Source organism: Microtus oregoni, unplaced genomic scaffold (assembly GCF_018167655.1).
Source record: "Microtus oregoni isolate MIOR12 unplaced genomic scaffold, Mior012 000073F_ref0000255, whole genome shotgun sequence".
NCBI classification, from domain to species: Eukaryota; Metazoa; Chordata; class Mammalia; order Rodentia; family Cricetidae; genus Microtus; species Microtus oregoni.
The window spans coordinates 3,512,328-3,526,163 of NW_024543986.1; the positions used below are offsets into that span (position 1 = coordinate 3,512,328).

Below are 13,836 nucleotides of genomic sequence, written 5' to 3' on the forward strand. Positions count from 1 at the left end.
GGCTGTTGCCCTAAGTTTCCCTCCGCACTTCTGAACAAAGCTTTACAAAAGCAAACCTTTGACTGTTCTCATGTTTTCAGACAAGGTCTCACTGTACAGCACAAACTGGCCTTCAATTTCATAGTCTTCATTTGCTGCCCTCTAGTGCCAGGATTTATTATTGTGAGCCTCCAATCCAGGCAAGGTTAAGTAGTTCTTTGTTTTTTCTTTATGAAATGCATTGTGTGCTGATCCTGGACCACAAATAAGGATCCAGTGAGGACTTGTGACAGGCCACACGGAGACACTTGAGAAAACCTCTGACTGTAAGAAAATGATTGCATACCAATTTAATTTAATCTAGCAATTCAATACTATGAACCCGAGAATTTTTTTTTTTTGCTTTTTTCCTAATGCAATTTGTGTACAGTTCTGTCTGTACAGGGGGGTGAGCATATTTATGTGTACACAGTAACATTTATACATGTAGGCATTCTTGTACATGTTTGTGCATGTAAAACCTAGAGGGCAACCTTGAGTTTAGTTACATAGGACCTAACAACATGTTTCTTTGAAACAAATCTCTTTTGGATACTGAGTTTTTCCCATTAGGTCAGGTTGTCTTGCCAGTGAGTCCCAGGGATTCCCCTATCTTTTTTTCCATCCTTGTCACAGAGATCTGCCTGCCTCTGCCTCCCAAGTGCTGGTATTAAAGTCCTGTGCCTCCACCACCGGCTAGAGTAAGTTATTATGGAGGATAGAGATAATAGAGAAAGAGGTCATAGAGAAAGAGATGAAAGACAGATGGTGAAGAGATAATGAAGAAAGAGATGATATAAAAAGATATGATAGAGGAAGAGCTTATAGAGAAAGAGATGGTAGAGAAAGAGATGACAGAGAGATAATAAAGGAAGAGCTGATAGACAAAGATAATAGAGGAAGACATGATAGAGAAAGAGATGACAGTGAAAGAGTTGATGATAAAGGAAGAGGTGTTGAAGAAAGAGATAATAGAGAAAGAAATGATTATTAAGGAAGAGATAATAGTAGAAGAGATGATAGAAGAAGGTATGAACGAGAAAGAGATGATAGAGGTAGAAATAACAGAGGAAGCGATGATAGAAAAAGAGATGATAGAGGAAGAGATGAGAGAGAGATTATAGAGGAAGAGATGATAGAGAAAGGGATGATAGAGAAATAGATGATAGAGAAAAAGATGATAGAGAAAGAGATGATAGAGAGGTGATAGAAAAAGACATTATAGAGAAAGAGTTGATAAAGGAAGAAATGATCCAGGAGTAGATGATAGAAAAAGGGATAACAGAGAGATAATAAAGGAAGAGTTGATAGAGAAAGAGGTGATAGAATAGAGTAAGAAATTATGGAGGATAGAGATGATAGAGATAGAGATCATAAAGAAAGAGATGAAAGAGAGATGATGAAGAGATGATAAAGAATGAGATAATAGAGATAAAGTTGACAGATAATAGCAAAAGTGATGATAGAGAAAAAGGTGATAGAGTAAGAGATAACAGAAAGATAATAGCAGAAATGACAAAAGAGAAAGAGATGATAGAGAAAGAGTTGACAGAAAGATAATGGCAGAAGAGAGGATAGAGAAAGAGATGATAGACTAGAGTAAGAAATTATGGAGGATAGAGATGATAGAGAAAGAGATCATAGAAAAAGAGGTGAAAGAGAGATGATGAAGAGGTGACAAAGAAAGAGATGATAGAGAAAGATATGATAGAGGTAGAGATGATAGAGAAAGAAGTGATAAAGAAAGAGATGATAGAAAAAGAGATGAAACAGAAAGAGGTAATAGAGAAAGAGTTGGTAGATAAAAAGATGAAAGAGAAAGATGATAGAGAGGTGTTAGTGAAAGAGATTATACGAAAAGAGATAATAGAGAAAGAGATGACAGAAAGATTTTAGAGGAAGAGATGATAGAGAGATGATAGAGAAAGAAATGATAGAGAAATATGATAGAAAATTAATAGAGGAAGAGATGATAGAGAAAGAGATGACAGAAAGATACTAGAGGGAAGAGGTGATCGAGTGGTTATAGAGAAAGAGATGATAGACTAGAGAAAGAAATTATTGAGGATAGGGATGATCTTGAAAGAAATAATAAAGAGATGTTAGAGAAAGAGATGATAGAGAAAGAAAAACAGAGAGATGATAAAGGAAGAGATATTAACGAAAATGATGATAGAGGAATAGATTATAGAGTAAGAAGAGATAGAGAAAGATGATAGAGAAAGAGATGATGATAAAGGAAGAGATGTTGAAGGAAGAGATGATAGACAAAGAAATGAAAGATGAAGAGATGATAAAAACATGATAGAGAAAGTGATAATAGATAAAGAGATGATAGAGGAAGAGATGATAAAGGAAGATATGATAGAGAAAGAGATGATAGAGCAAGAGATGATAGAAGAAGAGATGTTAGAGGAAGAAATGTTAGAGAAAAAGATGATAGAAAAAAAGATGATAGAGCCAGGTGGTTCAAAGAAAATGTAAGTGCACAGAAGTTGGAGCAGAATTCAATAACCTGTCTTATTTTTTTTGTCACCCTGAACACTTTGAGAGAAAAATTGTCTTGTCGGTTAGAGGGGGAAAAGAGACCCTCATTCTTACTTTTTGGCAAATTCACATATTATTTTAGATAAATTCACGCATCTCATCTGTAAAGACATAAATTATTTTCATATGTGAAACAGAGCCTGACATCGGTCTCACAAAGTGTGTGTTTTGTGCATACAAGCAAAACTGTTTGGAAAAATCATTTCATGATTGTGATAATAATTGAGTTCATCACACTTCTTTCCAAGCAGAAATTGCTGCCTGTGTTGAGCCTTGGGTTTAGCTCCCAACATCACAAGAAAAGAATAGTGATAATAATAATGACTATTTTTCTTTTTTTTTTGAGACAGGGTTCCTTTGGTAGTGTTTTCTGTCCCAGAATTGGCTATGTACACCAGGCTGGCCTAGAACTCAAGAGATCCATCTACCTTTGCCTCCCTTCAAAGTGCTGGTATTAAAAACATAGTTGCCCTTTATTAGGAATCTATAATTCTCTCTATTTACTTAATTGTGTGTCTTTTTGTTCATTACTGGAGTGAGGTAATTTTGAACTACATCTCTAGCACTTTTGAATTTGAACAAAATGTTTTGAGTTAAGGTCTGTGTAAGCATTCCAAGCTAGCTTTGAACTTTCTACCCTGCTGCCTTTATCTCTAGAGTAGCTGAAGTTATAAATCACCAAGTAAAATTACTGATAAATATTTTAATGCATGTATCTTAATGAAGTTGGTCTGTTAGTTATTTTGTTCACTTTTTTATAGTTACTGATAATATATTTGTATATCATTAAATATTTAATCCTATTAAGGGTGACTATGCTGAAAACTGAATCTCCTGTGTAAGCTATATCCCAGTCTGTACAACTTTACATTAGTCTCTCAGTCTTTACATTTCCTTATTAGTTCCCTACATCATTTAAAGAACTGCGTATTGTTTAGCATTTGATTAGGGCAAAAGCCACAACCTTCTTGCTCCTACAGGTTGAATGCCTATAGAATCTGGACATTACATAATGCTTTAGAAAGTTACAACAAGCAGCTATGTTTGCGTATTGAAGTTGGACTTTTCCCAAATAACCACACAGGTACTTCTTATTAATTGTATATGCTCAGTCAATCGCTTGGACGTGTTTTTTAAGCTACTTCAGAGAGCCTTAATTAACCTATTTCTATTAACCTATGTGCTTATAGGGATTCCTGAGAACACAGTTTATTGTTCATAGGTTCTCAGAAAGAATTTGGCCACATTGTTATTAAGTTTTAATAGAAAAGTCTGCTTGTTGTGATTTGTGTGGGTAGGAAGGGTGTTCGCCTAGGTGAGCAGGTTAAAGACTGGTTAATTTAAATGAATTCAGTGGGTGAGTCCAGACTTACCTGGTAACTGGCCCTGGGGAGACTAGGGCTAGGGAAATACTCATGAAGAGGGTGGATATGGAGGGCGATTTGGCTTCTGTGTTTTTACATGGGAAAGGCACTAATCCAAAGAGTATTTACTATCTTTAGACCTTGGGCATGGCATTGTCTTCAGGATCAGCAAAAACATATGAGGTCACACCATCAGAATCACAGACAAAAAAGCCCATTTAAAACGATCTTTTGTAAAATATTTCCTTAATTTATTTTCCGTATGGATGTTTGATTCAGGGGTATCCCTTTGAGACCAGATCCATGGTAGAAAATAAAGGAGTAAAGGCACTGAAATCGCAAGGCAGGAGTGGTTATAATAGCCTTTGTTATCTAGAGCTGGGGGCGGAATCCGTGCTCTCAGAATTGCCAAGAAGGCTCTAACTGCTGAGCCACACCATCAGTCTTGCTACTAACTTTTATATATAATATAATATAAGCTAATATAATAAAAGGTAGACCCAAGCTGATGACTCATTGCAGCTGTTAAAATTTTGAATAGGCTAGTTCAAGAATGGCTCCAGGTCAGGTGATAGAAACTTTAGAGCAGGCTGTTTCAAGGATGCAGATCAGCCACATTCGGAGAGTCCGGTTTGATCACATGCTACATCAGTCCCATTCCACCTGGCCTTAGTAAGTTCCCATTATATTGGCCCCACCGTCACAGTGGATGGGCACACCCCTCGGGTACCTGACTTCCTTGCTCATGTTCTCTCTCCTTCTGCTCCTCATTTGGACCTTGGGAGCTCAGTTCAGTGCTCCAATATGGGTCTCTGTCTCTATCTCCATCCGTCACCAGATGAAAGTTCTATGGTGATATGCAAGATATTAATCAGAGTGGCTATAGTATAGGGTCAGTTCAGGCTTCCTCTCCTCAGCTGCTCAAGGAACAAGCTGGGGACATCTCCTTGGACACCTGGGAACCCCTCTAGGGTCCAGTCAACCCTCAAATGGCTCCCTTAATTAAGATATATACTTCCCTGCTCCCATATCCACTCCTCCTCCATCCCAACTGTCCCATTCCCCCATGCTCTCCCCATCCTCCCCTTCTCACTTTTCTCTTCCCTTCTCCAGTTACCCCCGTTCCACCCCCAAGCTCTCAATTTTTGCCTGGAAATCTTGTATACTTCCAATATCTAGGAGGATAACTAGATGTGTTTTTTTTGGGGGGGGGTACACCTTCCTATTTAGCTTCTCTAGGATCATGAATTATAGGCTAAATATACTTTATTTATGTCTAGAATCCACTAATGAGTGAGTACATATCATTGTCATCTTTTTGGGTCTGGATTACCTCACTCATGCTAGTGTTCTCTATTTCCATCCATTTGCATGCAAAATTCAAGTTGTCATTTTTTTTTACCACTGACTAGTACTCTAATGCGTATATATTCCACACTTTGTTTATCCATTCTTCCATTGAGGGGCATCTAGGTTGTTTCCAGGCTCTGGCTATTACAAATAATGCTGTTATGAACATAGTTGAACAAATACTTTTGTAGCATGATAGAGCATCTCTTCGGTATATTTCCAGGAGTGGTATTGCTGGATCCTGGGGTAGGTTGATCCCGAATTTTCTTTAGAAACTGCCACACTGATTTCCAAAGTGGTTGCACAAGTTTGCCTTCCCACCAACAATGAATGAGTGCACCCCTTACTCCACATCCTCTCCAGCAAAGGCTATAATTGGTGTTTTTGATTTTAGCCATTCTGACAGGTGTAAGATAGTATCTTAAAGTTGTTTTGATTTGCATTTCCCTGATTGCTCAGGAAGTTGAGCATGACCTTAAGTGTCTTTTGGCCATTTAAACTTCTTCAGTTGAGAATTCTCTCTTCAGATCAGTACCCCATTTTTAATTTGCTAATTAGCATTTTAAAGTCTAGTGTCTTGAGTTTTTTATTTATTTTGGAGGTCAGACCTTTGTCTGTTGCGGGGTTGGTGTAGATCTTCTCCCAATCAGTAGGTTGCCTTTTTGTCTTAATGACAGTGTCCTTGGCTGTACAGAAGCTTCTCAGTTTTAGAAGGTCCCATTTATTCAATGTTGCCCTTAATGTCTGTGCAACAGGGGTTATACGTAGGAAGTGGTCTCCTGTGCCCATATGTTGTAGACTATTTCCCACTTTCTCTTCTATCAGGCTCAGTGTGTTCAGATTGATATTGAGATCTTTAATCCATGTGGACTTGAGTTTTGTGCATGGTGATAGATATGGATCTATTTTCATTCTTCTACATGTTGACAACCAGTTCTGCCAGCACCATTTGTTGAAGATGCTTTCTTTCTTCCATTGTATACTTTTAGCTCCTTTGTCAAAAATCAGGTGTTCATAAATTTGTGAGTTAATATCCGGGTCTTCTATTTGATTCCATTGGTCGACTTCTCTGTTTTTATGCCAGTACCAAGCTGTTTTCAGTACTCTAGCTCTATAAAAAGATTTTGAAGTCAGGGATGGTAATGCCTCCAGAAGTTCTTTTATTATATAGGATTGTTTTGGCGATCCTGGGTTTTTTGTTTTTCCATATAAAGTTGATTATTGTTCTCTCAAGCTCTGTGAATAATTTTGTTGGGATTATGATGGGGATTGCATTGAATTTATAGATTGTCTTCAGTAGAATTGCCATTTTTATTATGTTGATCCTACCCATCCAAGAGCATGGGAGGTCTTTCCATTTTCTGGTGTCCTCTTCAATTTCTTTCTTCAATGCCTTAAAGTTCTTGTCAAATAGATCTTTCACTGCCTTGGTTAGAGTTACCCCAAGATACTTTATGCTATTTGTGACTATTGTAAAAGGTGAAGCTTCTCTAGTTTTCCTCTCTGCTTCTCTATCCTTTGTGTATAGGAATGCTATTGATTTTTTTGAGTTGATCATGTAGCCTGCCACTTCACTGAAGTTATTTATCAGTTGTCGGAGTTCTTTGGTAGACGTTTGGGGGTCACTAATGTACACTATCATATCGTCTGCAAATAATGAAAGTTTGACTTTTTCCTTTTAGATTTGAATCCCCTTGATCTGATCGTGTATTATTGCTATTACTAGAACTTGAAGAACTATGTTGAAGAGATATAGTGAGAGTGGACAGCATCGTCTTGTTCCTTAATTTAGTGGAATGGATTTGAGTTTCTCTCCATTTAATTTGATATTAGCTGTTGTCTTGCTGTATATTGCTTTCATTATATTTAGTTATGATCCTTGTATCCCTAACCTCTCCAAAACCTTTATCATAAAGGGGTGTAGAATTTTTTCAAATGCTTTTTCTGCATCCAATGAAATGATCACATGTTTTTTTTTTCTTTCAGTTTATTTATATGATGGATTACATTGATAGATTTTCATATGTTGAACCAGCCCTGCATCTCTGGGATGAAGCCTACTTGATCATAATGGATATTTTTAACGTGTTCTTTGATTCTGTTTGCCAGAATTTTATTGAGAGTTTTTGCATCGATGTTCATGAGTGAGATTGGTCTGTAATTCTCTTTCTTGGTTGGGTCTTTGTGTGGTTTTGGAACCAGGGTGACTGTAGCTTTGTAAAAAGAGTTTGGCAATGACTCTTCTGTTTCTGTTATGTGAAACACATTAAGGAGTATAGGTATCAGGTCTTCTTGGAAGTTATGATAAAATTCTGCATTAAATCATCAATCAGGTCCTGGGCTTTTTTTGGTTGGGAGGGCCCAGACCATTGTATCTAGTACCATCTCTGGGCTGGTGGTCCTCATTTCTATAAGAAAGCAGGCTGAGCAAGCCATAATGAGCAAGCTAGTAAGCAGCACCCCTCAATGGCCTATGCAGCAGCTCCTGCCTCCAGGTTCCTACTCTGCTTGAGTTCATGCCCTAGCTTCATCCAGTGCTATGGAAGTGCACCAAATAAACATATTCCTCCCAGAGATAATTTGGTCATAATGTTTCACTGAAGCAATAGAAATCCTGACTAAGACAGTTGCCCTAATTTGCCCTCCGCACTTCTGAACAAAGCTTTACAAATACAAGCCTTGGACTGTTCTCGTGTTTTCAGACAAGGTCTCACTGTACAGCACAAACTGGCCTTCAGTTTTCTAGTCTACCTTTGCTGCCCTCTAGTGCCAGGATTAATTATTGTGAGCCTCCAATCCAGGCAAGGTTACATGGTTCTTTGTTTTTGTTTTGTTTCTCTTTATGAAATTCATTGTGTGCTGTTCCTAGACCACAAATAAGGATCCAGTGAGGACTTGTGACAGGTCACATGGAGACACTTGAGAAAACCTCTGAATGTAAGAAAATATTGCATACCAATTTAATTTAATCTAGCAATTCAATACTGTGAACCCAAGAATTTTTTTTTTGCTTTTTTCCTAGTGCCATTTGTGTACAGTTCTGTCTGTACATGGGGGTGAGCATATTTATGTGTACACAGTAGCACTTATACACATAGGCATTCTTGTACATGTTTGTATATGTAAAACCTAGAGGGCAACATCTAGTTTAGTTACATAGGACCTAACAACATATTTCTTTGAAACAAATCTCTTTTGGGGACTGAGTTTTACCCATTAGGTCAGGTTGTCTTGCCAGTGAGTCCCAGGGATTCCCCTATCTTTTTTCCATCCTTGACACTAGGGTTATAAGTATACACTCTTATGGCTCAAAGATTTTTAAAACGGACTATTTATTTAATTTGTTCAGGGATTATGTGACCTGCCACAGTGAACATGGGAGATCAAAGAACAACTTGTTTGTTTGTACTCTCCATTCATGATGTTGGTTCCAAGGATCCACTCTAAGTCATCAAGTATGGCACCAAGTGCCTTTAACCACTGAGCAATCTCACTGGCCCTCACATAGGGCCATTAAAGGTTTTCTGGGGATCCTGTTCAGGCCCTAAAGCTTGCCCAATATGCACTTTATCTACAGAGATATCTCTCCAGAAGTCCTAATAGAGTGTCTAAAAACAGAAAAATTTTCCCTTTACTTTTCACATGTTATGAGAGTTATAACATTGTATGTTATAATGTTGTTTGCCAAACAGAGACTCAATGAACCATTTTTAAAGAGAATTAAAGAAACGTTACCATTAAAATCATTTATATTTTTACACAGTAAATTTGATATCTTTTTCCTTTAGTCTCATGGTATATTTCTAATTTGAGAGCATAGATTTTCTTTCCTTTTACATATATATTTAAACATTGATGGATTTACTCTTTTATTTTTCTTTTCTTTTTTGTAGACATCTGACTATGTAGCTAAGACTCATCTGAGACAAAATGGGTAGCCCACACTGGCTTCAAAGGGCAGGCTACCTGCCTAACATTTCTGAGTGCTGAGATTGTACATATAAATCATAATACCAGATTCACTTGTAACTTTACTTTTAAAATTTATTTTGGACTGCTATTTCTTCCAAGTCATTTGTTTTAATTTATGACATTATAAAAATAATCACATGATTTTCCAGTTCCTTTTTTTTCCCTACAAAAACTCCCATATACCTCTCCTTGCTCTTTTCAAAAATATAATCCTTTTTTTCTCATGAATAGTTGTTTGAACACGGGTGTATGTCTGTGTGAATATATACATACATGTATATCTCTGTGTGTCACACACACATACACATACATGGTGACTTCTTTGTTCAGGTCTCATTTAAGGCAGTCAGCTTGGTGAGACCTTATGGGTTTAGCTTCTTACATTACAAGGAGATAAAATCTCACAGTGAACTCTCCATTTCTCTGGCTCTTAAAGTCTTTCATACCTTCCATAATTTTCCTTAAAATTTAGATGTGAGAGTAGGTTTGTTGATGTATCCATTGGGACAGGGATCCTGGCTTAGCCAAGGTTTCTATTGCTGCCACAAAACACCATAAGCGAAAGCAAGTTGGGGAGGAAAGTGTTTACTTAGCTGACACTTCCATATTGCTGTTCATCATTGAAAGAAGTCAGGATAGGAACTCAAACGTGGCAGGCACCTGGAGGCAGGAGTTGATGCCACAGCATTTGGATGGGTGCTTCTTACAGGCTTGCTTTCAATGGCTTACTCAGTCTACTTTCGTATAGAACCCAGGATCACCACTGGCCCAGGGGTGGGCTTGGTCCTCTCACATCAATCACCAATTAAGAAAATGCCTTATAGCTGGGTCTTCTGTATGCATTTTTTTTCCAACTGAGTTCCTTCCTTTTCAGATAACTCTACCTTGAGTCAAGTTGACATTAGCCTAGCAAGGTCAGATTCAAAACTATACATTTTCTTTGGTTGTGTTTTTTTTTTTGTAAGAGTCAACATCTGTTACAAGGATTTTTCTGCATGAGATCTGAGGACTACAGTTATCTGGGGGAAAAATAAACAATTGGGAAAAGTATAGATTACTTTGGTTAGATAATAAAGTAGTTGTGGTTTCTTCTTCACAACCCATGGCTGCATTGGACCTGGGTAGCTGGCTGGGTTTTCAGTAGCAGTCATAATTTCTCTCTTGTTGATGAGGTATTTAATTCAATTGGCAAGCTGTTGGTTACTGTCAAGGTATGAGTACTTAAACTGTACCTTAAGTTTACCATGCCTTGATGGTTGGCATGTTTTAGAGGTATCATACAAGGATAAGACTGTTGGTTGCATCCCTCCATTGGAAGCTTACATGTCCTTATGGTACCATAAAAGTTTAAATTCATGAGAGAGAGAGAGAGAGAGAGAGAGAGAGAGAGAGAGAGAAAGAGAGAGAGAGAGTTGAGTGTATTGTTTTTGTGTAGATAGTTAATAGGGATTTCTCATATATTTTCCAAAAATCCTTACTACTATTTACCTTCCTTTTTTTATATTTATTCCACTCCCTCCCCAGTAATTAGAGACTCCTTTTTCCTATTCCCTGATCAGATTACTTACGTCCTGATACTCCACACTCCATAGCTCCCCCGTCACCCAACTCTGGCAATGGTAGCTTTTTACTTCCTTGGTGTCTTCCATTAATTAATATGACTACAAAATAAAAAATTATAGCCCTTGACTTTTTCAAACTTACGTTGATGCTGTTGTAGGCTAGTGTGGCTTCAGATTCTGATCTTCCTATCTGGTATTTCAAGTTTGGCCTACCGTACCTATGCAAGTTGTGCTTTTGTAGGTCTCCTAAATGTTTCTGATTTATAATATACACTATGAAGTTTGGGCCACACTTGCATCTGTGATCTCTTCAAATACTTTTGACAATTTTTCAGCACACAGCATTGCTAGATATTGCAGATTGTACTGGTAATACTAGTTACTTGACTGAGAAATATTCTTACCATCTTCAACTGCTTCTACTGTCTCAAGGTTTTATAAAAAAATTATTTCCTTTTTGGTCTACAGGAATTCTCTGCAGTTCTATATCTATGCAGCCATTAGCTTAGGTACTTGGAAAATAGAGAGATAGTGGAATGATCAAGTGCTTTTGATGCTCTTTGGGAGTAAAGGAGTTTCATTCTTAGCACTCAGATCAGAATGCTCACACCTGCTTCTAACTGTACTGGAGTTCAGCAGCCTCCTTCTGGCCTCTGTGGGCCAGATATATGTCCTAAACATTCATTCAGACACAAACACAAAACTTTAGATGAAAATACTAGTAAATGTTATAGGCATTAAATGTTCATTTTCTTTATAATATTGTAGTGGCATTTAACTTTTATTTTATTTTCTTTATTATTATTTTTTTATTGAGCTCTACATTTTTCTCTGCTCCCCTCTCTATCTCTCTCTTCCCCTTCAATCCTCTCCCAAGGACCCCATGCTCCCAATTTACTCAGGAGATCTTGTCTTTTTCTACATTCCATGTAGAATAGGTCTCTGTATATCTCTCTTAGGGTCTTCATTGTTGTCTAGGTTCTCTGGGATTGTGAATTGTGGGTTGGTGTTCTTTGCTTTATGTTTAATACCCACTTATGAGTGAGTACATGTGATAATTTTCTTTCTGGGTTACCTCAGTCAAAATGATGTTTTGGTGTAGGACAATTCTATATTCTGTCAATTATGTTTTAAATAAATGCGGATTGACCATTATCCAGGCAGGATGTATAGGTTGGAGAACCAGACAGAAAGTAGAGGCAGGGCAAGGAGAATAGGAGAATTCTGGGAAGCAGGAAGCTCTCTCAGGAGTCCTGCCCAGACCACGGAAGAAGCAAGTTGTGACCTGATTCACTGAGAAAGGTACCGACCCATGTGGCTAACATAGATAAGAATAATGGGTTAATATAAGTGATAAGAAATAATGAGAAGCCTGAGCTAATGGGCCAATCAGTTTATAATTAATGTAGACCTCTGTGTGATTTTCTTTGTGGGTTACTGGGTGTGGGAACTGGGCAGGACAGAAACTCCAATAGGCAGGACCACATGGCCCACATGTGAATGAAGTTGGCCCTCATGTTACAATGTTTTCTAACTCCATCTATTTTCCTGAAAAAATTAAGATGTTGTTATTTTATTCTGCTGCGTTGTATTCCATTGTATAAATGTACCACATTTTCTTTATCCATTCTTTGGGCGAGGGGCATTTAGGTTGTTTCCAGGTTCTGGCTATGACAAACAATGCTGCTAGAACATAGTTGAGCACATGTCCTTGTGGCACAATTGAACATCCTTTGGATATATAACAAAAAGTGGTATTACTGGGTCTTGAAAAAGGTTGTTTCCTAATTTTCTGAAAAATTGCCACACTGACATCCAAAGGGGCTGTACCAGCTTGTGATCCCATCAGCAATGCAGGAGTGTTCCGTTTACCCTACAACCTCTCCAGCATAAGTTGTCATCAGTGTTTTTGATTTTGGACATTCTTACATACGTAAGATGGAATCTCAGAGTTGTTTTGATTTGCATTTCTCTGGTGACTAAATATAACCCCAGAAGCACAGACGCTGAGAGAAACAATTAATAAATGGGACCTCTTAAAACTGAAATTCTTCTGTAAAGCAAAGGACACGGTCAACAAAATGAAATGACAGCATACAGAATAGGAAAAAATTTCAATAATCCCACATCAGATAGAGGTCTGATTTTTTAAAATATACAAAGAACTCAAGAAATTGGTCCTCAAAAGAACAAATAATCCAATAAAAATGGAGTACAGACCTAATCAGAGAACTCTCAACAGAGGAATCTAAAATGACTGAAAGATACATAAGGAAATGTTCAACATCCTAAGACCAGGCAGTGTTAACACACACCCTTAAGCCCATTAGCCAAACTTGTTTGTCATAGAAACTGGGTGGTGCATGCCTTCAATCCCAGTGGTGCATGACTTTAACTCCAGCCCTAGAGAGGAGTGTAAAACAGAAGGAAACGCCTCACAGACAGAGTCTCATTCACTCGTTCTGAGATTCCTGGAGGCACGATAGCAATTTTGGACTGAGGTTGACCTAAGAGTCAATGGCTGGCTGCTTTGTTTTTTTTTGGATCTTCAGGCAGAACCCCAATTTCTCTCTTTGATTTATTAATCATACTTTAGAATGTAGTGATAAATTAACATATTTCACTTATTTATTATGAATGGGCACCTATATCTGCATTGATAAAATGTTTACTGATATAGAATCTAATATCTCTTGAATTTCAAGATGTAATCTTATTTAAATGTACCAAAGCATTAAATAATTTACAATTTTAAAGGACTTTTTGTGTTTCAATTTCTTTGTTGTTACTGTTTTGAGACTGACTCTGGTTTCTGATATCCAGAAATTTTTCTGTAGGCTTCAAATGAGCACATACTTGTATTCTCAGGATGCAGGACATCTCAATGCTTTGTTGCCACTTTAGGCCTTTCTCTGCTGCAGTGTGAGACTCTGTCTCCACCTTTAAGGATCTGGATTACTTTGCAGTAGCTTGATCTCTAGGCCATATGCCACCATGACCCCACCCACCCTAAAACTCCCCAC

At 37.6% G+C, this 13,836-nt stretch overlaps 1 protein-coding gene across 1 annotated transcript in view; it reads left to right on the forward strand.

The window, feature by feature from the left end:
• Positions 1-923: 923 nt before the first annotated feature.
• The window catches only part of LOC121441120, a 165,307-nt gene continuing 152,394 nt past the window's right edge, over positions 924-13,836 (forward strand). Inside the window, exon 1 of the mRNA XM_041642255.1 lies at positions 924-1,047. Coding sequence (XP_041498189.1) covers positions 924-1,047 — 124 coding nt within the window. The remainder of the gene's footprint in view (positions 1,048-13,836) is intronic.